The 27,772-nt window shown below is 46.7% G+C and overlaps 1 protein-coding gene across 2 annotated transcripts in view; it reads right to left on the reverse strand.

The window, feature by feature from the left end:
• Positions 1–3,619: 3,619 nt before the first annotated feature.
• Positions 3,620–27,772, reverse strand: part of efl1 (elongation factor like GTPase 1) — a 77,702-nt gene continuing 53,549 nt past the window's right edge. The window contains exons 16-23 of one of the 2 annotated variants that reach the window (XM_019361629.2): positions 26,266–26,413; positions 11,491–11,620; positions 11,140–11,266; positions 10,005–10,209; positions 9,407–9,718; positions 9,199–9,371; positions 8,163–8,347; positions 3,620–4,145 (exon numbers count right to left, since the gene is read on the reverse strand). In XM_019361629.2, coding sequence (XP_019217174.1) covers positions 3,957–4,145; positions 8,163–8,347; positions 9,199–9,371; positions 9,407–9,718; positions 10,005–10,209; positions 11,140–11,266; positions 11,491–11,620; positions 26,266–26,413 — 1,469 coding nt within the window. In that variant the 3' untranslated portion in view covers positions 3,620–3,956. Of the gene's footprint in view, positions 4,146–8,162; positions 8,348–9,198; positions 9,719–10,004; positions 10,210–11,139; positions 11,267–11,490; positions 11,621–26,265; positions 26,414–27,772 lie in introns of those variants that run through there. The other variant, XR_002062893.2, reaches the window with a different exon arrangement.

Here is a 27,772-nt window from a genome sequence, read left to right on the forward strand (position 1 = left end):
AAGCAGGCGGCGTGATGAGCTGCTGCGCCTGCCGCGCATTTCTATAGTCTTTACAACCTGCTGGGGTAAAGACAGGAAGAGGCTTTTTACTGTCCGTGCTGATGCAGCGAAAGGAAAAACTCCTGAGAACCCTCTGTCAAAAAAAAAATGCACTTTGAAGCTGTGTCGAGTCAGGCCGTGTGACGGTTTCCTGCAGGAGCTCAGAGGGAACAAATCTCATTTAATACTTTTAGAATGAGTTTCCTCACAATACAAACTTCGCAAACAGGATGAACTCTGTTTCCTCCTGTGTGGCAGCAGTAAAGGAGTCATTCTAGCGCTCATCTTCAGCCCATTTATCACTGGACAAATGCATCATATACATACTGTTTAATAATAGCAGCGTTGCAGACGGGATGTCTTTAAGTTGTCCTGTGTCACATTTCCTGGAGACATTTTAATGCCTTTGTTGGCATCTCACAGCTGCTGTGGGAGCGTTTAGCAGGTTGATAGACGATCAAAGAAAATAAAAAGTTGGGCCATAAATCACGCCGAGTGTTGCTGCTCCATACAAAGTGGATGTCCAAGTGCCGGCTACACATTAGAGCTGGATGACCTCATCCCATCCATCCGTATCATGACCATTTACAGCAATCTTACCCACACCCCAAACAGCATCAGCCTCAAGTGGCCGTTAGAGGAACTGCAGCTTTGGGCATTTGCTTTTGCAGCCATGGAGCTTACAGCGTAGTTTATATAACCATTTTATTATTATTAATTTATTTTTTAAACATAAAATTATAACCTCTGCACGCTGCCTCACTTATAATCACAAACAAATATATATATGTTTAGACCCATAAACCAAGAAAAATTCAAACATCCAATTAGAGAATACCAACTCAGGTCCTGCACCGAAAAGCTCGTCGCAGGCAGGGCGCCACGGCTGACCTCGGCTCCTGATACTCGGGAGGCCTTAAATATGTAGAACAGATTTCTCTACAGGGACTAATTAGAGATTAACTTAAATCAAATAATGTGAGAATTCATCCTGCTGGCATTTTAGCCGCGTGCTCGAAGCTTCACTCAAAGATCTGAACCAGTCGGGGTCCTCTGGTCACTCAGTGGGGCTCCTTACTCTGCAAGTCACCAACAAACCAAACAGGTGAAACAGCCTGAACTCTGTGTGTGTGTGTGTGTGTGTGTGTGTGTTGAGCCGTCTTTCCTCGGGTCCTTCACAGTCTGTAAACGAGCCGGATGCTGCATTAACAGCACAAAGAACCAAACACGAGTCAGCGTGCCGCGGTGTGAAGAACATACATGACCTGGGGCGGACCTCAGCAGCCTGACAGCCCCGGTGTGTGTGTTTGATGGAGTGGCCCATTAGGAAGCACTCAGTCAGATCGCAGCCTTCCTCTGACACACCCAGGTGCATCATCCTCACTGTGACCCCTGACTGCCCACTTAGTTCCACCCGACAGTGTAACACCCACCCAAGACACCTGGACTACACTCTGTTAGAGAAGGCCTTCATCAATCAGACACCCTCCCCTGTGTGTGTGTGTGCTCTCATGTTACCTCTCTGCACACATTCACATATGCCGATCTTTGCTTTGCTTCCTCTGGATGAAGACGGGGGTTGGTGTGAGTCCACGAGGGCAAAGAGGAAACGAAGGATTAAAGGAAGGATACGAGGATATGGAGCTGCAGTGATGCGACCGAGCCTGATCTACATCCAGTCAGTTTTCTGGTCAGGCTGTGAAAGCATGGGGCTCTGGGCGTGTCCGTCAGGTTGGACAAGAAACCCAAAAACACAGAAAGGAGAAAGCAGACCTGTAGATTTGTACAGAAGAACTGAGAGTCTGCCTGGCAGCAAGAGTCCAGAGACAGATGGAAGGACGGATTCATTGTTTTGGGGTTTTTCCCTCAGATGACGATCTAATAACATCACGTCTGATATTTACGTGTCCCGTTAACAGGCTTCCCTGCTGGGATATTCAAGATTACTTTACACACAGTTTCTTCAAACTCGGGGCGATTTGTAGGAATACATCATTCTCCTGTAAAGACCTGTGGGCACACTGCATGCTTTATCTCAGCTACAGAGCTGCGTTACTGCTTATTACTACATGTTTGCAGAGCTCATGTCATATTATTCTGACATGACTATTAATCCAGATGAACTTTACATTTATCAGTTTTATATCAGTTAGAGGTGAATGCTGCTGTCTTACTACTTTAGATAGTTTGTGTGTGTGGTGGTTTCAGAGTAGAGTCCATCCTGGTATTTGGGAGGATTTGGGACCAACGCCCAGGAATACTTGAGACCCCCTCTAAAAATTCCCATATAATATCATCATATCTACCTTCAGCTATCATCCTAAAACACTTTGCAAACATCGGCCAATAACCGAAATCCACTTTAGTATTTCAGCTAAGCGGCATTTTCTTTCCTGGGAGCGTTGTGTTTGGAATTTTAAAGAAAAAAAACATTTATTGATATTTTGCTGTGTTTACATTATTATTAATATTTTAAAATTAGTATTTTTGATCATAAAAAAATTATTTAGTATAAAAATAAAATGAAAACAATCAGCAAATATTTTACAAATATGTCCCCCAGAAAAGTCTGCGACCAGGCGAGGTCGACTGTAGCTGTCCGAGTGCTCGTGTTGTCTGTCTATGAAGCTCCTTAATACTGAACAATAATCAATCAATATTCTCTGCCGTCGGTGATCCCCCGGAGTGTTTCACACTTACTGTAAAATGATCTCGTGCGATGGACACGAGAACACACCCACAGACTTTCATCAGCAGGTCTCGCTGGACGAGCAGAGCCGGGACCGTCGGCCAGCCTATCAGAGAGGTTATCACACAGGCACGTGCCGTCTGATTGGATTAGGAGAGATGCTTTTGTTGCATCACTCAGCAAACACATCTCTGTCTCTCTCCCACAGCTTGTCTTTATCCTGTCTTCCTTCTCTCACCCCAACCGGTCCCAGCAGATGGCCCCGCCCCTCCCTGAGTTTGGCTCTGTCGGAGGTTTCTTCCTGTTAAAAGGGAGTTTTTCCTTCCCACTGTCGCCAAAGTCCTCACTCATAGAGGATGGTCTGATTATCGGGGTTTCTTTCTGATATTGTAGGGTAGAGTGTTGTTATGAAATTGAAATTGGACAGCTGCATGGTTTCAAGTCCATTAATAATTGTACCTCGTGAGTTGTGCACATGATGCGATGTAGAAGCAGCCCCGGTCTATAGACTGTATATATAGGACAGACGTAAACATTTGTTCGTTGTCAACCCCATGTTGGCGTTTATGGAACCAGCAGTGACCATATTTGGATGAGAGGGATGGTTCCGTTATATCAGCTGGCGTGCCCGGTAAACACAACAAGGCGCTCTAACGCCTCCTCCACCGAGCTCCTGAGATTGATGATGCTCAGCAGCACTTCTGTAGTCTCATGATGCGTAAGAGTGTCAGCACGCATGAGCGTGCACGGAAACATCCAAGCTGTCTAAAATAAACCTGACGCTGACTCAGCTTCACTCCTGCAGCGCCTGATTGGTTGGTGCTGAGTCCATACAGATGTCGTATCAATGAATTATTACGAGTAAATGAGTGAAGCAACAGAATGACGCGGTGCGATTGAAACACTCATTTATTCATTACTGAATGCTGCCATCTGATTGGTCAGTATCTGTGCACGGATGAACTTTTACCTGAAGAAGAAATCAAAACAATCTGTTTTAAAAATATTACAGACTTTGTCATATATGTATTTCACCCTCAGTATGAACACATTATTCACTCCAATTTATCACAAAAACTAAAAAGGTGTATAACGACAGGAAACCCTGCAGTTTCTGAGCGTAGCTGCTCTGAAAGCAGAGCGATGTCGGCGTGTCGTCGGCTGACGGTCCTGCGCTCGATGTCAGCGGCGCCTCCGTCCGACCCCCGAGGAGACGTCTGGGTTTCCTCTACTTGTTCTTGCCGAGCGTCCTCTGTTTCTCGGCGTGCTCCACTATCTTCTCCTCCACGTAGAGCCCTTTGCGGCGGCGGACAGCGTTCATGTATTTCAAGGCCTGGTTTTCAGAGTCGGCCTTCTCGCCGAAGTGCAGGTATTCTTCCTCGGTGGTGGGAACCCAGTAAGGATCGCTGCTGATCACCTGGGACACAGACGGGATCAGTGTCTTCATCTGAACACAAACAGTGTCACAGAGCTGCGTACCAACATTTTGGATAATTAATAAAAACATAAACCAAACAAGTAATAATCATACAAGACGTGAAACCAGAGGGACGGCTCTTTCAGTCACCATGGTAACTTGTCACCTGGTCTGGGGCAGCTTATGGTTTTTGGATAAACGTCACAAAAATAACTCCTAATCCTAATATCTGCTGGAATTAAATCTACAGGCACGCGGTTGAGACGTGGACCAGGTTCCGGGGAGGGGGGGGGGGGGGGGGCCTGAATGTCAGGAGTTCGGCGCCTCACAGCGTCTCAGCTGAAACGGCAGTGCTGACGGCGCAGGATTCACAAGACGAACATCTTTCTGCTCTCGTCTCAACTTTTGCTGCTGTTCTATATTTTTATTGCTCTCCATCAACCACTGATAACGTCTGTGACTGAGGTGGGAGGAGCCAGCAGATTTTCATGTGAGCGCGCACAGAGCCTGAGTTAGGCCGTGAGAGCTGACTGGATTTTGAGGTTTTGTTGAGCTGGCTACGTTGAACCTGATTCCTAAGTACAACCACAGTGAGCTTAAATGTGAAATTACAGATAAAAAGATGCGGCGCGATGATCCCTGTGCGCTCCCGGCAGGACGTTTCCTCCTGCTTCCATCTTAATGCTGTGAGACTTGGGATGTGACTCTGGGATCCAGCTAACCTTCCTGACTCGCCTCAGTCTGCTGATAGTCTCAGTCTAAGTCTGTAAAATATCAAATGACCTTTTAAATAAATAACCAATGAAATAAAAACTGTTGATCCACTGAGTGAAATTTGGATTATTAGTTTCATAAAGATGACAGCAGCTCCTGAACTGAAAGGACTGTTAGCACGCACACGCACACACACACACACACACACACACACACACAGCTACAGTAGCACCAGTACACTGGGGCACCTGGCTCTGGTTACACTGGGGCAGATGGTAGTGAGCAAGCTACAACAACGGGCGGCTTGCAGGAGGCAGCACGCACCGCACGTGAGCAGCATATGCCAGAGCACAAAGGGACGAAGCAGGAGGGGGCGGCAAGGGACGAGGCGTCCTGCACAGTGAATTAACGCTGGTGGACACACAGCGTCTCAGAGTCCCCGCAGGAAGACGTTAAGATCGTTTCGGCTGATCGTTTGTGTGGAAACGTGACACAAAAGGCAGAAAAGTTCAAACGCAAACTAAAATGACGTCACAGAGAAGCGAGAGGAGGGCGCACGGTAACAGGTGGATGTCTAATCGTCTCTGTGTAGAAACACAGTTTTCATGCGCAGCTTTTTTCCTGCTGTGTCACATTTTGTCTCACAAACACATCAGGAACATCACCGAGGCCGCCGCCACCGTCTCCGCGGTCGAGTTCACGGACGCTTCGGCTTTCTCAGAGCCCGCGTTGGTCGAATGAAGTTCAGCGGGAAGCTACCGACAGCAGGCGGTAACTTCAACGTGCAGGAAAAGATGAAGAAGATAAAAACACGACTGCAGCATCGCGGAAAACTGAAGGAATCACTCGTGAAAACTGCCTCAGAATTCAGGCAGCAGCTCTAAGAGCAGAGGCTCCTCGCCGCGACCTCGTTGTTTCGGTCACTAACCGAACCTCGTGACCATAGGTGAGGTCAAAGGTCATATTGTCAGTGACAAACACCTCACAAATGCATCTGGCTTCTACTGAATCCACGTGCACACACTTTGCACCGTTAAAGCTTCCTGTGCTCGTTGGAAACAAACGCTTCACCAGGCTTCATGAATGAAACACGTTCCTGTCAGAGAGCAGACTGCAAATCTGCGGAAACGTGAACATGACCTGCTCCACTCGTGGTTAATGTGGCCTTTGACCCTGAGATTACAAAGTGATAACTGACATCAATTTTTCTGTACCGCCGAGCGTCGTCTGCAGTTCGCATCAGTTAAAATCTGCATTTGTGCATTTACTATTTGTGACCAGCTACGGTCAGGCTCTGAGTTTTATCAGGCCTCCAAAAACCAAAAATGTATCGTATACACGCAGACGCGCACATGTAGTGGCAGACAGATGTCTCGGCCGATCAATACGCGACTCGCTCGCACGATTCTCCGGCGTGCGGCTCGACAAAAGCTCCATTCTGATGGAAATCTAATGTAAACGTCCCCAAAGGAGCCACTAAACCTTCCAGTTACACAACAATGCCACGCTGACAATCACCTCTCCGCCTCGCCGCTCATTCATATGTAAATCCGATATCCCGGTCATATCAAACGGCTGTCAGAGGAATGCTGACATCAGCCCTGAGCAGCGGGAGAGTCCTGAAGCTGGTAGGGAGGGAGGGGGGGGGGGGCGTCTTTGTGAGGAAGCCTCTGCACATAAATGAGATCAGACAGACAAGTTTTAATGAGGTGAAGACAAAAGGCTGCGAGACAATGAGGCTGCTGGACGTGTGTGTGTGTGTGTGTGTGTGTGTGTGTGTGTGTGTGTGTGTGCGTGTGTTAGCATGATGCAAACAGGCTGAGGGTCTGCACACAGCTACACGTGGTTTCAACATTGATGTCTGGACGGGACACTGATCTGTTATTTAAAAAGACATCAAACCAGGACGGAGCGCTGGGAAAACGGTGCGGAACGATCAGGCTCCAACCACCAACACCTGCCTCACCCGAGGCCTCACCCGATTCATAAATGCATTAAATCCACACTGTCAACAGTTCCTTCTTTGACCTTTGTCGTCTCACTGCCAGGACAAAGTGCCAGCAGTCCTCTTTTAAGAAGCCAGTGTCTGCAACCGGACTGTTCGCCCGATAACCAGCCTGAGGTCACATCACCGCACTCAGCTTCCAAACATTCACACATTAAATATCTGGGAAGCACCGACTCCCAGGATGGCTCAATGAAATCCACACTCGCGTCAGCAAGAGGGGAAGGTTTACACGTCATCCGCATGCAGGAGCATGCCCGTGCTCCTGCATGGCAACAGACACCACCACCCGAAGTATACCAGGGACCAGCCGTCCGCGGCAGAAACCAAAGATGCCACAGTGCAGACCCGCCCCCCCTCACTGGGGTGAATTCTGCCATTCATCCTGCTCACAGCTGTGTGAAGATTTATTACTTTTGAATTATTTAACTTTTTGTTTTGCATTACTTGAAATGACACTTGAAGGCAGTTTGCTCACAGTCGCATTAAAACCGTATCCGGTTTAATCAATGAAAGCCTCCTCGGGCCGCTGCTTTTTAAGTTTTAAATCATATTTCATTTTTTGATTTTGTGAGTTTTCAGTTTTCACACCTGGTCCTTTGCACTAACTCGGTGTAACTCCCGGTAAAGCAGAGAAAATCAAACTAATGTGAAATCTAAAGACTGGAGGAGACGAAGCGAGGCACCGACGAGCAGACGCAGTCATTAACAGCGGCGGTTTAACGGCCTCATTATTATAAAACATCTTCTGTGAGTTTTCCTGCACCTGATCGGCGCTCTCGTAATAAATAACGAAGCATTAAAAACAAAGCGAGATCGCTCTGCAGCACCGCCGACTCGTCTCTTCCTCTTCACAGACAATTTGACCCATTACCCCGTCCGACACGGAGCATATGGCCCGCCGGACGCTGAGACGTGTGTGTGTGTCTGCGGCGGCTCGAGCCAGCCAAGCGGCCGGTATGACGGCGTAACGTGCACGCCGTCTATCGCGGCTTTGATTCCAGCTCCCCGAGGCAGCCGTCTCGTTAACCAGATGGCCTCACTGACCTGCAGCTCCACATAACGAGCTCAGGCAGACTGCTCTGTGCACGCGGCCTCGTTCACACCTGCCATCGACCTGTGGCTTGGACGAGCCAATCACACGTGGATATGTCTCTGCATGCGTCCTCATTGAGCCGCTCCGTATCCATGTTATTGGTCTGATAATCACATTAAAAATGCTCCAAGAGGTCTGCAGCTACACCACCTGTGTCACCATCCAGCTGAAAGAGGCCGACAGGCTATCACAGTCTCCTCACCTCCCAGTGACTGAACACCAGCTGCGGACTGGCCAATCCGCTCGTCCTCTTGCGGATCTCGTCTGCAAACCCAAAGCTCTCAGCCACGGGCAGCACGGCCTTGATGATGAACATGTCCGTCCCTTCCTTCATCTCTTCGTGGAGGACTCGACCTTCTCGCTTCCCGAGTACCCCGTAAACACGACCTGGAGGAAGAAACGCAGCAGTCAGGACACTCGGCAGACTCGCCGCAAGGACCGAAGAACCGGAACAGAGGCCGAGTTCAGTTCGACACAAACGTCATAAATCAGTACGAAAAACAACCGATGTAGAGAATGACCCGTGATTCAGCAGAGGTCTCTGTGCTTCTTAATCAACCAGGCGCCTCGCTCCACCGCGGCGCTCTGATTCGGCTGACGGAGCGCTTCTCTGCTGCGGCGGATCCTAACAGGCCTGCAGATATTGTTTACCAACACAGTAAACGCCGTTTCAAGCCTCATTTTCATCTTAATGACTTTCAGAGGACAACAATTTAGCGAGTGCGATGGAGCATTAGTCAATCCTGAGCTTTGCAGGCAGAAATTACAAACTGTGACATTTTCAGGACATCTCACCCTGAAAACGAGTGTGTGTGTGTGTGTGTGTGTGTGTGTGTGTGTGTGTGTGTGAGGGGTACAGTCATGGACAACATGTGACTGTGCTCGGCGTTTTTTGGTTTGAGAGAATGACGGCGGCAGATTGGTCACAGGTCAGGCTCATGTGAGCCTAACGATGTGGAAACGACACTGGTGGGAGACGGCTCAGCGGACCTTCAGGTCCTAATGTCCACCTGCTGCTACAGTCTGTGTGCAGGAAGTTAAACATGCATCTGCAGGAATACATGGAAGAGCAGATTTATGAGCATGAGGTGACGAATTCCTGCAGCAGCACATTTCCTGTAAGTGTGTCGTTAATACGTATGGATGTTTACACCAATCAGCAGAGAGCAGCACAACAAACAATGCAGCAAAACTACGACGTGTTTGTGCAACGACGGTGTGCAGCAGCGCTCTCTTACCCAGCACGTCTGCGGTGGCCATGATCTCACAGGTGTACATGGCGGCCATGAGCCTCTGCGGCTGAGCCTGGAAGGCGTGCCGGCAGGCCTCCTTCACGGCAGCGATCAGCTGACCAGAGACCGGGCCGTAGCAGTCGGAAGAGGCGGCGACCTCCGGCCTGCGTCCGGCGTGGCTCGGTCCCGCCGCCGTGCCCTCCCCCGTGCAGACGTCTCACTGCTTCCTTCCATGTTACTTTCCGCCGTAGCCTCGTGGTCCGTGGAGTCGTCTTCTACGGAGTCCTGGTGTTGCGGCGGGGCGGTGGACTGGACGTCCCACCTCTCCACAGAGAAGCACACTCCCATCAGGGGCTCCTCACACATGGGCCCCGACAGAGCCGCCAGCTGGAACCCGCTGATGATGCTGTTGTCAAAATCTCGCAGCGCCGTAGCTTCGCTGGCTTTGTCCCCGCGGCTCAGACACTGCCACACCGACGGCCGCTGGTATCCCTCCACGCTGTTCAGCAGGATGTTCGGACCGTACCTGGAGACACGGACATGGACAGTGAGGAAGTCTCCGTGGTGCTGCGCCTCTTTGTTCATGAAGGCCTGAGGAGTTCAGCTCTGCCTTATTCTCATGACTGCATCTAACAGAGAAAACGAGGAAAAACTCGCACTACTCAAGTCCTCAGAACGTGCGTCCAGCAGAAAGAACATTAGAAAGGGAAGCGCTGAGATGCAAGACAACAAGTGTTAATGCAAGAAGCTTGCAGACACCATCAGATGCAAATAAACAAAGAAGTAGAATCAGAAAGACGCTCGAGTCTGACCTGCGAGGCCCGAAGGCCCAGATACGTTCCACGGCGTTCCTCCACTTCCTCCCCTGCAGCAGGCTCTCCAGCTGGGCCTTCAGGTCAGAAATGGCCTCCAGGGTCCTGACGCTGATGTCCAGACTCTTCCCCTCCCTCAGTGACATGTTTACCTGCTCCAGAGTCCGAATCACCTCCGAGCTGCTCTCCAGCAGACGCGTCACCTCTGAAAAAAAAACCCCCCACTGCATTACTGCTGTGTCTTCATGAGATGGTACAGCTTCACTCGGGCTGTTCTGCCTTATTCAGATTGATCTGGCGTGCGCCAGTCCACGAAGAATACGAGCGTTTACGTTCTGGCCTGTGAATCCACCCACATTTCCCAAGTTTCATGCAGGAATGATCATCTTTCTACTGCCTAGCATGCAGCTGGCTAACCTTAGCATTTAGATTACAGACACCATTCACCTCTGCAACCTGTCACATGCACGAGCATCAAGCACGCATCCTGTGATACGGCGGGTGCAACAAAAAATAGTTCCTAGATGAAATAAATGTTTGAAGTGTGCTGAGGTATGGTCCTTCCTGTCATGAATCTTAGGATGGGGCGACTCTGTGACAGGCAGTCGTTACAGTTTAAACACAAAGTGTCCCGAGTTTCTCGCTCAAATACACCAAGACTGTGATGTCATCCACAAAACAGCCACTAATGCCACGGAGCCCATGTCCATCGTTTACGTACAGTCTCTGTTTCGACCTACATTCTTTGTTTGTTTGATGAAGAGACGAAAATCTGTCATCTTTGATGTTCACTGGATATTTCAAATTCATTTCTCTGCTTGCTGCTCTTTAAGATGCTCACTGAATGTTTTCTGACTTGATGCATTTGTTTTCTTGTTTCAAACAAGGAGCTCCATGCACGTTCGGGAAGGGCGACTTCCTGACAGAGAACCAGGAGATCGTTACCAGGTGTGTGGAGGTGGAAAGGTGGGCAGGGTTTGACCTTCTCGCGGTTTCCATGTAAACAGTAAATGCCTGACTCAGAGCGTGCGTCCTCGTTCTCACAGACCAAGAGCTACAAACGCCTTTGCCCTCAGACATGGCACACGCCCCGCTCGCACCCTCTCAGCGCGCTCGCTGCGTGCCCGGGTCTTACCCTGTGGCAGAGGTATCGCCCTGATGCCAACCGTGGCCAGCCTGTTGGGGGTGGTGAGGGTAACGAGGCCGCTGGAGTCCAGGTGTAGGGTGTCGGATGATCGACCCTGAGAGGCCTCTTCTTTCACCTGGAAACGGCCAAATGAGAACACTGATTATCTGTAAATTCGATAAATCCGCCCCTTTCCCTCCTTACTGTCCGATTCGTCTCCACAGAGCAACACTGATCATTTTTAAACTCCTTCAGCACCGACAAGAAAACATGTCCTGAGCAGACTCAGCAGACAGTAGAGCCGTCACACTGAAATCACAGATTTCATACACTCCCCTGGCCTCCAGCTCAGCGACTCACCTGATGAATGATGGCGACTTTCTGCTGCTTGCCCAGCTCCTCGTTCACCATATCCACTTTGGGAGGACGAACCACCGTCTCTCTGAACGGGATGATGGGCTCAGACGCGCTGATCTCGATTTTAGCAAACCTTTAAAAAAAAGAAGAAGAGTGGAAGCTGTTCTCTGTTTTCATAATCAGCCAGTCTGACAGTCTGCAGATAAAGAACAGATACAGGCCATGGCGGTCGCCCAAAGGTAACGGCTGCCTATTAAACCCTAGTGGACGACGACCAGAGCGTCATTAAACAGGTTCTACTCATGAACATGCCGAGTGTGTCAGTGAGGAGCAACGTTTCTGGTACAGGAAGCTCTCAGGTCTCGTCAGGATTCGGCTGCTTACAGGTCAAACACAACAGGAGCAGAACTGAAAACCTCTGGCTGCTGTCTGATGATGATGATGATGATGATGATGATTTCATGTTTTATCAGCTTTTTAAACACAACATCTGGACCCATTTAACCAGGAAGTCCCTCAGACTAACATCTCTTTTTCAATGCAGAAAAAATCAAATATAACACCGAAGTCTTTATGAGAGCTCTGAACTCTGCAGGGAGACACAAGCATTCAGCTTTAATGTGCTCTGAAGCTTATTCCAAGAATAAGGAGCTAAATTAGAGAACGCTGTCCTACAACGTTCAGCAAAAGTTCCTGGGAACTCTAAAGAGGAAGACGGCAAAGCACAGCAGCTGTGATGTGTTCTGGACAACGCACATTAGTAATACCACCATAATCAAAAACATTAAAGAAAGGTAAGTGTGTAAGTGTTTTCCTAACTGATAAATTAAAATATCTCCATAATAAAAACTCAATCCAATGTTCAGTATGCACTCTGTGTGTCATCCAAACAAATACCCAAATATTTCTGGGATGATACTTTCAATAAAATCTCCTCCTAACATCTGAGATGTGGGCTGATTTCCAGAAAACAACATGAATCATCTGCATAGAGTCACTTTAGCTGTAATGGAAAATAAAATACGGCTAAAAATTAATCTTTTTAAAATCTTCACCCTCTGGGGATCATGAAGTGGGTGTTCACAAAAATCTGAGGTGATCGAGCCGATACTTCAATAATATTCTATGTACAAAGCACCAACTCACAACAAGTCAGCTCAAAGCACTTTAAACTGTAAGGTGAAAACTCTACAATAATACAAGTGATGCTTTCTGTTACAGGATCGAAGAGGATTTAAAAAAAAAGGATTTGAGTGAAAAAAGTGGAATGAGTTAGCTAATTTCCAGTTTTATATCCTTAATTATTGGACTCCACTACAGTAGCTTTGCATGATTCACAGCCCCAAATAGCCCTTATGTAGCTGATCTGAAATAAGCCTCCCTATAAGTCAACTTTCCTCTGATTGGCTGCTCCTCATAGGTAAACTGTGTGTAAACTGTGCTGAACCGTGTAATAACTGTATGAGGACGCCCTCTGTGACAACATTCAGAGCCAAGAATAGAAAAAAAACGTGTGAAAATGAGCGTTTGCTGTGCACATTTGAGTCTTTGGCCATGTTTAATATGAGCATCTATCACAGCAGAGACAAAACATGTAATAGGCCCATTTTAACCAGGAACATCTTTACAGACAAACTTACTAAAATACTCGATGCTGAACAAATTAAAGCAAAGATGAAACTGAGTGAGAAAAAGTCGAGAAACAAAATGTTGGTGTTTTAAGCTCGTACAGACTCTGCAGGTGATGGTGCGAATGAAAGCTCTCCGACGCGACGAGACGGCGTTTAGAGAAATGTCTTTGGAGTCTGTAATTACTGTCACAGCTATGAGTTTAAAGAAACTCTAATTAATATGAAATATTCCTTCAGATCCGGCTGACAGAGCGAACACAAAAACACAACGCCAGCTGAAAGCTGCACGCAGGTAGAGAGAATCTGTTCGGCCAATCAGACGCTTTGCTGCTAAAGTTCTCCGGTTAGAGTCGCAGCTTATAAGAAATGTTACCAGGATCTCAGAGAACATCCTCCTTTTCTCTTTGATCATTTTACAGCGTGTTTGTTCGTTCTTGTGACAGTCGATGACGTCGCTCTGCACTCTTGGATTCTGCAATGTGCATTTGGACTGTACACTGAGACGACTGCCGCTTGTTCCCCTCACATCACACGTGTGGAGTGGCGCAGAGCCGTGTTTCCAACGTACTAATAAAATGATTTGTGGGGCATTTTAAAGATTTTGGTGTTCAGTAGAAATGAGTCAGAGCCTGAGCGCCGCAGCAAGGACACAAAGGAGCTTTGACTAATTCCAAAGTGTTTCTCTAACATCATTGAGGTCCACCACCAGCAGGCTGCAGAGAACAAGCGCACTCATTAGTCTGCCCGTCTGCATTAGAGGCTTTACTGAACAACACAGATGCTTCCTGGCTGACCCCGGGGTCACTGGGTCACTCTGAAAAACACGCCTGTGTTTATATTTGTGCTGAATTAGCAGCGGCACCGAGACAGCGGGGATACTTCCTCGTTTAATCCAGTTATTCACGGTAACAGGTAATCCCTGCTGCTCGCCATCTCACTTAATGAACACTTGAAAAGTTTCTGTGAAAACGCCAAATTTAAAACGTATAGCTCAGAGCTGTGTGTGTGTGTGGGGGGGGGGCTGAATTATCGATCACTGGTGCCCATAAGCGCTGAAGACTGGGCATCTGACCCAGTTCTGACGGGAGAGGGTGGGGTGCAGGGATAATCCCCTCGCAGCGGTGGAGCTGTGATGTCACAGTCTTGTGCTCGCCCGTGTGGCGAGGAACAGCGCTGACCTTATTCTGAACGTGATGCGCTGCGTGCCAGCTCTTACGTGGAGGGCTCAGGCTGCCGACACACCAACAAGTCACCAGGCCAGCCAATCAGACACTTTATGAAGCAGGTAGCTCGCCATCAAGTCACATCACCAGCCAAAATGTAAGCCAATGATCGAGCCATCCATCCAGCCAATCAGCCTTCATCTGAGCTAAGCAGGCAGCCAGCTGGCCGGTCAGCGATCCGCCGTCCTGCTTTGCCATCTCTGTCCCGAGCTGTCTGGCCTCGGCTCTAAACATAGCAGCAGCAGCAGCAGCAGCAGCAGCAGCGGCCTCGTTTCCTCAGCTGGAATCCCACAAAATCAGAGCAACAGGCAGCGCGGAGCGAGCCTCATGAGCGACCCGGCGCTGATAGACCCGCCTCATACAGCAGAGAAACCCCCACCCCCCACCCCCACGCCCCAGCATCACACTTTCATTTCTCACTGAAATATAAAGAACGACCAGGATAAGAAAAGTAATCCAGTCCAACAGCTGCTTTATAGAGATTACCCACCTGATGTTGTTAGATGCTTTTAACATTAAGACAGAGTGTGTGTGTGTGTGTGTGTGTGTGTGTGTGTATTCATATCTTTGTGGGGACCAACCATGGGGATCCAGGTCCCCACAAATGTCAGAAGACATTTTAGAGTGTGGTTTTAGTGACAGGGTTACAGTTGGGTTATGGTCAGGGTTAGGCATTCGTTTTTTTATATCTAATAAAAGGACGAGATGTTACAGTCCCTGATTAGGATAAGGGGCTAGGAAGAGCATGTCAATTAGCTGTCCCCACAAGATATGAATACCCAACGTGTGTGTGTGTGTGTGTGTGTGTGCGTGTGTGTGTGTGTGTGTGTGTGTGTACTGTATGGGATATTTTCTTGCACACTGTTACATCATCCAAAGTGATTTTACTCGTCGGGTCAGTGAGAGTGCATTGTGCTTTCGACTTGAGCTCTTACCAATCACTGTCTGCGGGAGTGCGTCCTTAAGTAGCACCAAGGCTGAAGCAATCATAAAACATTTATCTATGAAACTCAAAGCCTGGGTGGAGCAAACTGTGGAAAAGGCAAAATCCAAATAAACAGAGCTTATTGAAAACACAGCTCGGTCTGCTCCGCTCTGACGTCAGGAACCGTTGGAGGTGCAAACTCTCCTCCAGCTCCAAGGAAACGATCAGTGTGGCTCGCAAGTGACAGGTAATAGGAAACTCAACTAAATGTTCACCACTACTGCAAATTTGCATTCTCCTGCTAAATAATTATAAAATATAATCGATAATAACATTTTAAAGAATATAAATATTTACTCTGCGACACAACCTGGGCGTCACAGCCACAACAAACCAGGAGACGCACAGAAATACAATTACATGAAAGAAACCCAAAGAGGAATTCAGGCCAACTGTGGTGTGTGCAGTCAGTACGAGCAGAGGTGCAGCTGAGTGCATGAGTGAAAATGGTGTATGCAGCGTTGTTTGAGGCCAGACTTTTAGAGCCCTGACACACTGGGCCGGGTGCTGCCAACGAGCCACAGCAGCTCTCCAGGGCCCACAAACGAGACCTGCCACACCAGCGGGAGAAAGGGGTGAGACCAGGTGGCGTGGGTGGGCACAAAGTATAAAAAGTCCTCCTCTAACATCCGACAGCTGCACCTATGAACTGCACCATGTGCTGTTCCAGGCATACGTCAGCCTTCCCCACAGAATTAAACCGTCTTTGTGTTGGTGCACCAGTATGTAAAACACCACAACCATTAGAAACCATCTCCTGGACTGGTTCCGGTCAGAGCCGCCCTGCAGCTCACAGACTCAGAGCTAACGCTGCGATCCAACATGGCGGAGCCGGAGTTTAAACCCAACAGTGAGCCGAGCAGCCTGACCGGAGCGAGCTGTCTGCTATGACAGGAAGCTCAGAATATGAGTGAGTGTTTCGGCCAATAGGAACACGAGAACCCCACAAAAAAAAGGACAGCAACGTGACAACCGTGGCGCACAAAGCGGGCGGTTATTGATGCACAGAAAGACGATGAGCTGGTACATGGATATAACGCATGTGGGCGACCCACCTGAAAACACGTCGCCGATAACTGCACGCGGCTGCAGCCGTGCAACAACAACAACATGCACACAACGTTGGACACAACGTGCAACAACGTTGTTTTTTCCTGTTATTATAAATCTAAAATCAAACTGCCAAAAACAGGAGGATCTTAAAACCTGAGCCTGAACTTGGATCTGTACTCAGGTCCAAAACATCAAAACTCTGAAAAACACATTTGTGTGAGTTCAGCTCCACAGATGCTGCACAGAGTCGGGCCTGTGATATTACAGGGAGGAGGAGCCTTTTAAAAAGCATGAAAGGGGCATGTGTGATTGACCACGAAGGCCACCAGCTGAAACTGCCCCCCTATTGTGGTAACGCGTCTTACCATTCTTTATCCGCTGAAACAGCGCCTGCCAGAAAAACGCCAACAAATGTGGCAGCGTGCCCCGATCACGCGGTGAGCGACGCGCTCCGCTGCCCGCCGAGCCCTCGCTGACACAGCTTTACTTTGCCAGTTTCGGGTAACAATGTCAGAAGAAAACGGATTCTCTGACCAGACTCTATTATTTGCCACCAGACAAGTTTCTTCATATCCAGCAAGTGTTTGCGATGAAGGTGGCGAGCTCTCCGCGGCCCGAGGGCTCCTCTGCAGGGACGGGATACCTCAAGAGGAGCCCGTTCCTCTCTTTGGCTCTCAGCAATCAGGCCTACACGGCAGAGCGGCTGGATGGGAGTCACTCCCGAGTCACATTACAGGCCACCTGGAGTTTGCCAAATAGCTCTGAAAGCAGTCTGAGAGCAGCAGGAAAAAGAATCTCTGAGGTGATGAGAAAATTCAGGCTCTCCAGCCTGAATGCCCGCCTGAGGTCTGGTGAAAACAATGCAGCACTCATCGCTGGAGTAATGATGTCCCTGTGATGGAGCATGTTCAGGCAGGATCTGGGAGACAGGCCAGTGACTGGAGCCAAGCGGAGAGAGGTCCTTGAGAAAAACTTGCTCTGCTGAATCATTTGCTTGCAGTTTATGTCTTACTGTGTCTGCGGGGTTTTTATTCAGACCTGTTTTCGTTCAATCGATCTCCACGGCCTCTTCATTGCTTTTACAAATCGATTTTTGTGCTTCTGGTAAGTAAGCACATTCAGTAAAACCCCGAATTCGGAGGCTGAGGATGATGGCAGAAGACATTCAGGGACACGGGTGTGTTTGCATCAGCTTTCTTACTGTCCTGTAACATTTCTGTGCTCGAATTTAATTTTATACAATAAATAGGCTCTCCTGCATACAAGGTAACATAAAGTTAGAGTTAAAAAGTGAGAATCTGCTGATGGTGTGACTCAGTCCCACACAGCATCACACACTTTTACATTTTCTTAATAAAACTGCTCGGTCAGGTTTAGACTGGACACTGGCTCCAGTAATGAGACACGGATGGACGGGTAATGAAAGTTCAAGGTTTGGGTTCAAATACAGAAACCGAGTTTTCCTGGTTGCTATGGTGACACGCTCCTGCTGGAGACCTGACGATAACATGTGCCGCAGGCATGAAACATTCACCCCACTGAAACATTAGCTTTGCAAATGTCTAACCTACGAAAACACGACCGGCAAACAGACTTTCGCCATCACGACAGGAATCTTAACCTGTAGCGCTGAACACTTACCAGAAATGACACTTCCATCATTTGACTGTGACCATCTGCTACTTCATGGACTCACCACAAGTTATATTCTGTTCTTTGGTGATGATTTAAGTCACATAAACACTACAAACACTTCAAATGTGCAGATTTATTGACTCATTTTCAGTCCAGTCCTTTTACCTGACCATTTTTTAAAGTCAAGACTTAACAAAAAAACAAAAAACACTTTATTACTAGCAGCCTGTCACGAAAACACATCACTGATTCCAATTTCTTTAACTGGATCGATAAAAAATGCCAAAGATAATAGAGTCTGACATAAAATAGTATTTTTGCCGCAAACAGGGGATTCCCACGGAGCTGTTAGCTAAAAATTTAGCAGACGTTGGCGTGCAGCTCTTCCTTTAAAAAATCTGAAGATGAAAATGAATAACGTGCGAGGCCTAAAAAGCTTCTGAAGCAGATGCATCTGAAATGTATTTACTTAAACAGGAAGTCAATCCAGCAGAGACCTGAGAGATGCACCTTCAGCTGATCGTACCTGTATTTCCAGGTAGGTTTGCTCATGTCTCAATAAACCTCCAAACAAAAGTGAGAAATAACAGCTGGCTCAAAACTTTTGCACAGGACTGTAACAGCATCAAGCGGAAACAAACAGGAGTTGTCCTGTTAAAGACAAATTTGCCTTTGATTAGATTTTTAAAGCAACCTCTGCCCAGCATTCATGTAACTCTGACACACCTACTTGAACACGACTGCAGGAGCCACATTAACTAATAACAGTGGCCTTATTCATTGTGCTACAGTGCAAACATTTCTCATAAATAGTTTCAGAGTTTCAGTTGTTGACTTGGACCCCAAATTTCTCAGATCTCAGAGCAACCACGGACCTACAGGGGTGTCCAACTCCAGGCCTCGAGGCCCGGTGTTCTGCAGGTTTTAGATCCTGGGTCAACACACCTGAATCCAATGATTAGTTCGTTACCAGGCGTCTGGAGAACTTCAAGACATGTTGAGGAGGTCATGTAGCCATTTAAATCAGCTGTGTTGGATCAAGGACACATCTAAAACATGAGGCCTGGAGCTCCCCACCTCTGATTAAAAGGATCTGCTGCTAAAGGCGAGCGACACCACGGGACACCTTCAGGGGTCAGCGGAGTCCCCGCCTCGATGGATCTGAGGTGTTGTGATGGCACGAGGGGAACCTCCACAGGCTATTTTAATGTCGGGGTGCACATTTGTATTTAAGCAAAGCCGCATCATAACAGAACAGACTGAATTAGCAGTTTGCTCTTACCACGGATGTGCAGACATCTGTCACTGGATTAAATCCGACACGGAAGAAAAACTGATAATGAGAACTGATGATACCGAGGCACAAAGTTATAAAGAGCTATTTTTATGCATCCTAAATGGATTTATGGATGTTGAGCCTTAATGGAAAAAGCTGAACATCGGAGATAATGGCATCACAGGAAAGAGCACGTCGTGCTGCCTGTGAATTCTGGTTTAACAAGGTTAAAACTCTCAGAAGAAAAGATGTGATGTGTCTTGATAAATGCACTGAGTGTAAATGTGATGGTTTAGATTGCTGCAGATACTGGCTTAACGGCATCTGCATCGTTACAGCTGTGCAGGAAATCCATCTTATCTAATGACAAATAAACCTACTTGTACAAAGGCTACTTTATAATTCACTTTTTCTGAAATCTAAATGTTTAAATGGTCAGGAAGCACAAAAACTGTGTATTTTTACTAATTACTGTAAACTAAAGGGACACACTGTTCATCTACTTTCTCCTGTTTAGAACTTAAAGACCTAAAAAGCTTCACCTTGGCCTGACCTGCTCAGTCTGTCATGGACAGCATCCATGCAACAGCTTTCAATTCATGTCTGAAATAAACAGACGACTTCAAATGCAAAATTGCACACTGCTAAATATCGAAGATGTTGTGTTATCATTTGAGCACCCGTGCCCGGAGAGCGGCTGCTCCGAGTTCTCTCTAACTGATTGATTTCTGTTCCCCGCTGAGATGACAAGAACCGAGATTAATGAACACAGAGCAACTGTTCTTACAGATAAACACAGAGTAAAAATAAACCGATGAAAACACGCTTTACACACAGCAAACAGCATCCCGTCGCACAATCTCAGCGATGTACAAAAAGCAGATTAGACGATGAACAGGAAATCTACAGGAGGATACTGGGTACCATTCCTACAATGATCCTGCTTCACATCACAGTCATCAAAGTTACAGAAAAACAGGACACACTTCTTTGTTGATCACACAGACGCGGCAAATCCAGGCTGTTTTAATGTCTTGGTGCTCAATCATCCAGGTAAGTAGATGCAAAAGGTTGATTCTGTTCATCTGGACGTTTTCAGTGGGAGAAACATTTCATCATCATCCAGGTGACTTCTTCAGTCTCAGCTTGTGTGGTTTTATAACACTGACACGCAGAAGATGTTTGAAAGGATAAAGGAGGTCACGAGTCTCTGAGGGGAATAAGTGCAGTCTGTTGCAGTCACACCTGCACGCTGCAGGTTTTCACTGTGATGTCTCTGCTGTCCTCTCTGATCCCGGACCAGACCCCAACTGATAGGGCTGCGCGATATCACCAAAATCTCATATGCTGATATCAGACATTTATCGCCCGATAACGATATATATCACAAAATATTACATTTTCTGTAAATTCTATGAATCTTCAACTTGTGTGAAGTGTTTTCAGCTGGGTGTCGTGTACCTCGAGTGTTTTGATCGATGCATGAAACTATACATTTTTAGACATAAGTTGTACGGCCGCCATCTTCTTTGTATTTATTACACGGCGTGCTGCGGGGAAAAGCCCGTTCTAACGTTTGAGTCTGAGGTTTATTTGGAGCACCTGACGGCTCTTTGTTGCTTCTCATCTGTAAACTCTCTCCTTACTCTGTCACGTGATTCTTGCGTAGCTGGTTGAAGAGGTTTGTCGTGTTTGAGTCTGAGGTGGGGGCCGGTTTGCAGCATAATTTGCACAGTACAGTTTTCTGCTCTGTGTCAGACGTTTCATAACTAAACCATGTCCATGCTACAGAGGCAGCCCACGTTTAGGAATGAGGTCCTCGATTTTTTTGGACTGGTCTTTCTGTTTGTCATCTTTTCAGTTTATTTTGAAAAACCTCAACAGGATCTTCAGCTTTATTGAACTTTAAAAATTAATGTCGCCACTACAGTGACCATCAGAACCATGAAACAATATTCCGTAAACAGATTATTTTGCGACACCATGAAACAAACGATAGCGTATAATATGAAACAATAGATGTTTTTATATCGTCATCTGATATATATTGTTATATCGAACAGCCATACCAACTGACAAACTGAAAAGCAGATCTCTGTCCTGCAGACATTAGGACTTGGAGCTCTGTGAAGGCCCCATTAATGCTCAACCACCTCTGCAGCCTTAGCAGCATCATACAGTGGCTTGCAAAAGTATTCGGCCCCCTTGAACTTTCCCACATTTTGTCACATTACAGCCACAAACATGAATCAATGTTATTGGAATTCGACATGACAGACCAATACAAAGTGGTGTACACGTGAGAAGTGGAACGAAAATCATACATGATTCCAAACATTTTTTACAAATAAATAACTGAAAGTGGGGTGTGCGTAATTATTCAGCCCCCTGAGTCAGTACTTTGTAGAACCACCTTTTGCTGCAATTCCAGCTGCCAGTCTTTTAGGGTATGTCTCTACCAGCTTTGCACATCTACAGACTGAAATCCTTGCCCATTCTTCTTTGCAAAACAGCTCCAGCTCAGTCAGATTAGATGGACAGCGTTTGTGAACAGCAGTTTTCAGATCTTGCCACAGATTCTCGATTGGATTTAGATCTGGACTTTGACTGGGCCATTCTAACACATGGATATGTTTTGTTTTAAACCATTCCATTGTTGCCCTGGCTTTATGTTTAGGGTCGTTGTCCTGCTGGAAGGTGAACCTCCGCCCCAGTCTCAAGTCTTTTGCAGACTCCAAGAGGTTTCCTTCCAAGATTGCCCTGTATTTGGCTCCATCCATCTTCCCATCAACTCTGACCAGCTTCCCTGTCCCTGCTGAAGAGAAGCACCCCCAGAGCATGATGCTGCCACCACCATATTTGACAGTGGGGATGGTGTGTTCAGAGTGATGTGCAGTGTTAGTTTTCCACCACACATAGCGTTTTGCATTTTGGTCTCATCTGACCAGAGCACCTTCTTCCACATGTTTGCTGTGTCCCCCACATGGCTTGTGGCAAACTGCAAACGGGACTTCTTATGGTTTTCTGTTAACAATGGCTTTCTTCTTGCCACTCTTCCATAAAGGCCAACTTTGTGCAGTGCACGACTAATAGTTGTCCTATGGACAGATTCCCCCACCTGAGCTGTAGATCTCTGCAGCTCGTCCAGAGTCACCATGGGCCTCTTGGCTGCATTTCTGATCAGCGCTCTCCTTGTTCGGCCTGTGAGTTTAGGTGGACGGCCTTGTCTTGGTAGGTTTACAGTTGTGCCATATTCCTTCCATTTCTGAATGATGGCTTGAACAGTGCTCCGTGGGATGTTCAAGGCTTGGGAAATCTTTTTGTAGCCTAAGCCTGCTTTAAATTTCTCAATAACTTTATCCCTGACCTGTCTGGTGTGTTCTTTGGACTTCATGGTGTTGTTGCTCCCAATATTCTCTTAGACAACCTCTGAGGCCGTCACAGAGCAGCTGTATTTGTACTGACATTAGATTACACACAGGTGCACTCTGTTTAGTCATTAGCACTCATCAGGCAACGTCTATGGGCAACTGACTGCACTCAGACCAAATGGGGCTGAATAATTACGCACACCCCACTTTGCAGTTATTTATTTGTAAAAAATGTTTGGAATCATGTATGATTTTCGTTCCACTTCTCACGTGTACACCACTTTATGTTGGTCTTTCACCTGGAATTCCAATAAAATTGATTCATGTTTGTGGCTGTAATGTGACAAAATGTGGGAAAGTTCAAGGGGGCCGAATACTTTTCAAGCCACTGTATGACTCCAAACCACAATCTACTCATACTCCAAGAGCCCGACTTCGCAGTAGAAGAGTTTGACACTGGCCTGCCGGGTACAGGAATCGGTGGATGGATTATTTTTGTTTCTGTTTGCACTCTTGGGGGAAAATGAGGTCGTGTTGTTGCGCATAGAAAAAAGCACCTTTTTAAACTTGTAACTGGCTCCAGTGCGTTTACTACCTGCCACACAGCCTTGGTTTAATGTTACAGGCGGGTCTCGTATTTAGGTTTTCTGGAAACACCGTCTCTAAACTCATTCTCGGCTGAATTTGTGAGGCCACAGCAGCAACACCAAATTTCCCCTGTGAAAATAATCTATGTGCCGGTCGATGAACTCGCACTGTTCTTCTGAGGAGGCCGGCAGCGTCCAGACGGACAGGAGCAGCAGTCAATATGTAATGATAGCCAGATAATGATGGGCTGGAATTGGAAACAGATCAGCTCTGAGCCTCAGATGTGAGTCACTCAGTATACGAACACACACTGTACTCAACCTGCACTACACAACAGCAGACGCGAGCAGGAGAGGACACAAACGCAGACAGACGATCGATATGACCGAGACAGAAAAAGTCACATATGGAGAAATATAAAAATTGAATACTGGGACAGCAGACACCACGTGAGGAGCACGGTTATTAATACCAATGCAATCTAAGTCAGACTTTCCGAAAAGTGGGACTTTACTTCATGGGGATCATTTCTTATTGGTTCACAGTCTCGGTGGAGATCATTGTTGGTCATGGAGACAGAAAACACGCAATAATCAACTAAAATAAGACGGACACAGCCACCACGCCCCCTGCTGGCTTTAGACTTCACATCCTGAAGCCTTTCTCAGAGGTTGCTGCACACACGTTGACCTATCATCAGAAACTCCGCCCACGTTTTGCCGCTGCTGCCAAGCAGCATTCATTTGTTGACGAATCATTTTCTTTTTGTTGGATGAAAACAAGACAAACAAAATCTGTGATGAAATGTATCGGCACTTTTGTCGACAAATAAAAACGAGACGACGAGATCCAATCAGAATTAATTAAGTTGTATAGAGAGGCGGGACCAGTTTGGGAGGGATCCAATCAGATGTAAGCTCCTTGTTCTTGATCTTCCACTGACGATCAGGGTGTGAGGGAGGAAGCTCCCGTGTTTGTCATGGAGACGAGAAGAGCACACGTCACGCTTTGTAAACCGTGCGGAGCAACTCTCACCAACGACTCTGACACTGAATCAACTTCACACCTACTCTGTACTAATCTTACAGTATTTATTTGACTAAAAGTAAAAGAATTTAGATTAAATTATGATAAAAGTTATGATCGGGGTGATTGCTCGCCCGTCACTCACTGCTCCTTCAGCCACCTCTCTCTCTAGATATTATCAGGACGTAATCTGATTGGTTAGCAGCCATATTGGAGAAGAACAGTAAACATTGTTTCTCCAATCACACAGATGCTGAGCATGGATTTTTTAATATCCATATAAATCAGTGACCACATACATGCAGAATAATCTGCATGAACAGTTTGAATGGTCTGATTATTCCAAGGCTTCAAAGAACCACAGAAACTGGATTAGTGCACCCAGGATGTTCGAGCCCCAGTCTTATTAATCTGAGCAGAGCTAGTTTCCCTTTTTGTCTTTATGCTCCGATAACTAAATTATAGTTGGACTCAGAGACAACTCTTGGATAAAGCTTCAAGTGGACCTATTCTGCTTTCTACCTGCACCATCCTTTGATTCTTAGACACTAGTGGTGCAAGGGATCACGGTTGATCCGTAATCTGAACCGATCCCACTCTACGGTTCAGGACGCACATGATCCAAAGATTCGAAAAAGAAGGAAAAAAAGTACGTGTATGGTGCGCGTGGTCAGTCTGTCAAGCGATAATTATCGCCAGCGCTAGCGGTCCAAGTGGAGGGGCAGAGGAGTTTGCGGTATTTAAGCAGCCCTTTGCTCCCCAATCCGACCGGGCAAAGCTATTACAAAAGCTACCGGGGTGTGTAGCTGCAGGCGGGAGGCCGTATTCCCTTGTGCAAAGCAAGGGGTTTAAACTATGATGAACGTGCTTGAGCCACGTTATGATATCGCGTTGCGCGTCCACTTCAGTGACAAGATCGTACCCAGGCATGTATGAGCAGGAAAAATTTAAAGTTGTGGCTGAACTGTCCCAGGCATCTTCTGTTGCCCAACTACAAATGGGTGGAGCTCCAGGGCAACGGAAAGCCACGTGACCGTGACCGCTCGTTATATCACAGCGGAGTGGTAGATACAAAGCCCTGTACTGCCCTATACTGCACCTTAATTTGTTTTTATATAATTGCGTGGAATAAGTCTTGAGTTGAATATTTTTAATAGGCAAAAAATACTTAAATAAGTTAATAAGTAAATGTTAAATTTTTGCCTTTTTTCTTTCTTTGCCGATTCAAAAATTAATCCGATCCGTGAGATTTTTGATCCGTTGCACCACTATTAGACACAATAATTAAGTTAACTGTGTATTATAGTAATCTAAGCACGGTGACACAGATGCATGAACAATTTTCCTCTATTTCTAAATGTTTCTTAAATGGAACGTAAAACTGATTTTACATGTGAGTCGAAGCCCAGAGACGAACTGTAATCATTACGCCAGCATTAGAAACACTCGAAATCACTGATGCAGACGTGATGTTGTTAAAGGATGAGCTACAATCGTGGCCTCAGTTACTCTGCGTTTAAAACAAAATAACTGTGTGGAAGCTGAAAGACACACAACTGAATGTCATCGGCATAGAAATGATTAGAAATATCCTCAATGACTTAATCATGTCAGTCAAAGGAAGAATGCAGAAAGAAAATAATAACAAACCCACGTTATCACTGATTGGCTTCAACAGCGGGTGGGTGACTGTTGTATAAGATGACCATATAAGGATATCCCCCTCTGTGACATCATATGGAGCCAAATGTAGGAAAACATGGAATAAACTGAGTGTTTAGAGCAGTCTGAAGCTCACAGAGGCTACTGCACACACACTGACCTGTTACTATGTTTCATATATGAACATTCACAGGAAATGTATGACAGGAAGTGAGCAAAAGCAGAACAGGTTTCTTTAACAAGTGTTCATGAGTAAACTGAATCTTTACACCCCTAACATCAGCATACAGGCAGACACACACACACACACACACACACACACACTGACCGGTCTCTCAGGTCGTCCAGGCAGCGCTGCAGATGAACCTCGCCAGCAGTGACCAGAACGTGTTCTCCGGTTTCCTGGATCAGAACCTCGGCACAGGGGTCGGCCTGGTTCAACAAACGCATCCCACGCACCAGCTTTGGCATCTCGCCTGTTACAAACAAACGAGGTGGAAACACATTCATCGATTTGGCTGTGTGAGCGGTCGGAACGTCTACACAACGAGGAACAATTCTGCGGTACTGGGAATGATGGTTTTACGGCTAACCCACAAACCTGAGTGAACCTAACGGTTATTGATCTCTGTCTCTCTTCCACAGCATGTCTTTATCCTGTCTTCCTTCTCTCACCCCAACCAATCACAGCAGATGGCCCCGCCCCTCCCTGAGCCTGGTTCTGCCGGAGGTTTCTTCCTGTTAAAAGGGAGTTTTTCCTTCCCACTGTCGCCAAAGTGCTTGCTCATAGGGGGTCATATGATTGTTGGGTTTTTCTCTGCATGTATTATTGTAGGGTCTACTGTGCAATATAAAGCGCCTTGAGGTGACTTTTGTTGTGATTTGGCGCTGTGTAAATAAAGCTGAATTGAAGTGAATGGATCAGAGTAGCGGTGAAGTTCGGCTTTTCGTATGAATCCTTTTACTTCCTGAGTCCGGCAGCACCCACATAAAGAGAAGTTTTTCTGTGTGGATTAATGTGGGTCCTTCAGAGAGCAGACGTGCGCTGAGCTACAACCCGTCCCGACCGTCACCGGCCTCTCATGCAGACCTCTGCTTGTGCTGCCAGAGAACCAAACATTATCAGTCGTAGTTTCCTGTTCTCTGTGAGTGCTGCTGGCTGTCCCTCTCAAGGTGTTATTTACAGCTGATATCATCTGCCGCAGGAAAAAAGTCATTTAAACTGGCAAGATTTTGCTGACTTCAGTGTTTTAATATCTGAATATTAGAAAATGCTCCTCCCTTCGGCCTGTGCAGCGTGATTGGCTGCTGTCAGCTTGATGAATTGTATGAACAGTCCATTGATTCCCAGTCTCAAGTCAAGAAACTAAAGTACAAGTGACATCTCGAGTCGCCCGTATTAAAGTTTAATTCAAAGCCGTAAAACTTTCATCTTAAATCTGATTCCTTTCCAAATCATGTGACTCTCATTCATCACACCATCGATGTCAGCTGACATTAAGGAAGCTGTGTATGCTGTGACTTGGAGCAGTGTGGAGCCTGTCAATAAAGTTTTGTTCAGTTTGGTGCGATTACATTTAAAGTTGTCACAAATACACAAAAAGGTGCAAATTTGGGCTCAGAAATGTGAACTGGGGAAAATGTGGGAGTTTGAAATGTTTCAGCCGATCGACTCGGTTTCTCTCACACGGCGGCTTCTCTCTGATGCCACGATCATCAGAAACACAGCACGAGCTCATCATCGCCATTTGAGGGCAGGCGGAGCCGCAGAGCCGGACGCTTTGACTTCATACAGAGAACAAATAAGGAGAGGGCTTGGGAAACGCTCTGCAGAA

This window comes from Oreochromis niloticus, linkage group LG1, assembly GCF_001858045.2.
Source record: "Oreochromis niloticus isolate F11D_XX linkage group LG1, O_niloticus_UMD_NMBU, whole genome shotgun sequence".
NCBI lineage: Eukaryota > Metazoa > Chordata > Actinopteri > Cichliformes > Cichlidae > Oreochromis > Oreochromis niloticus.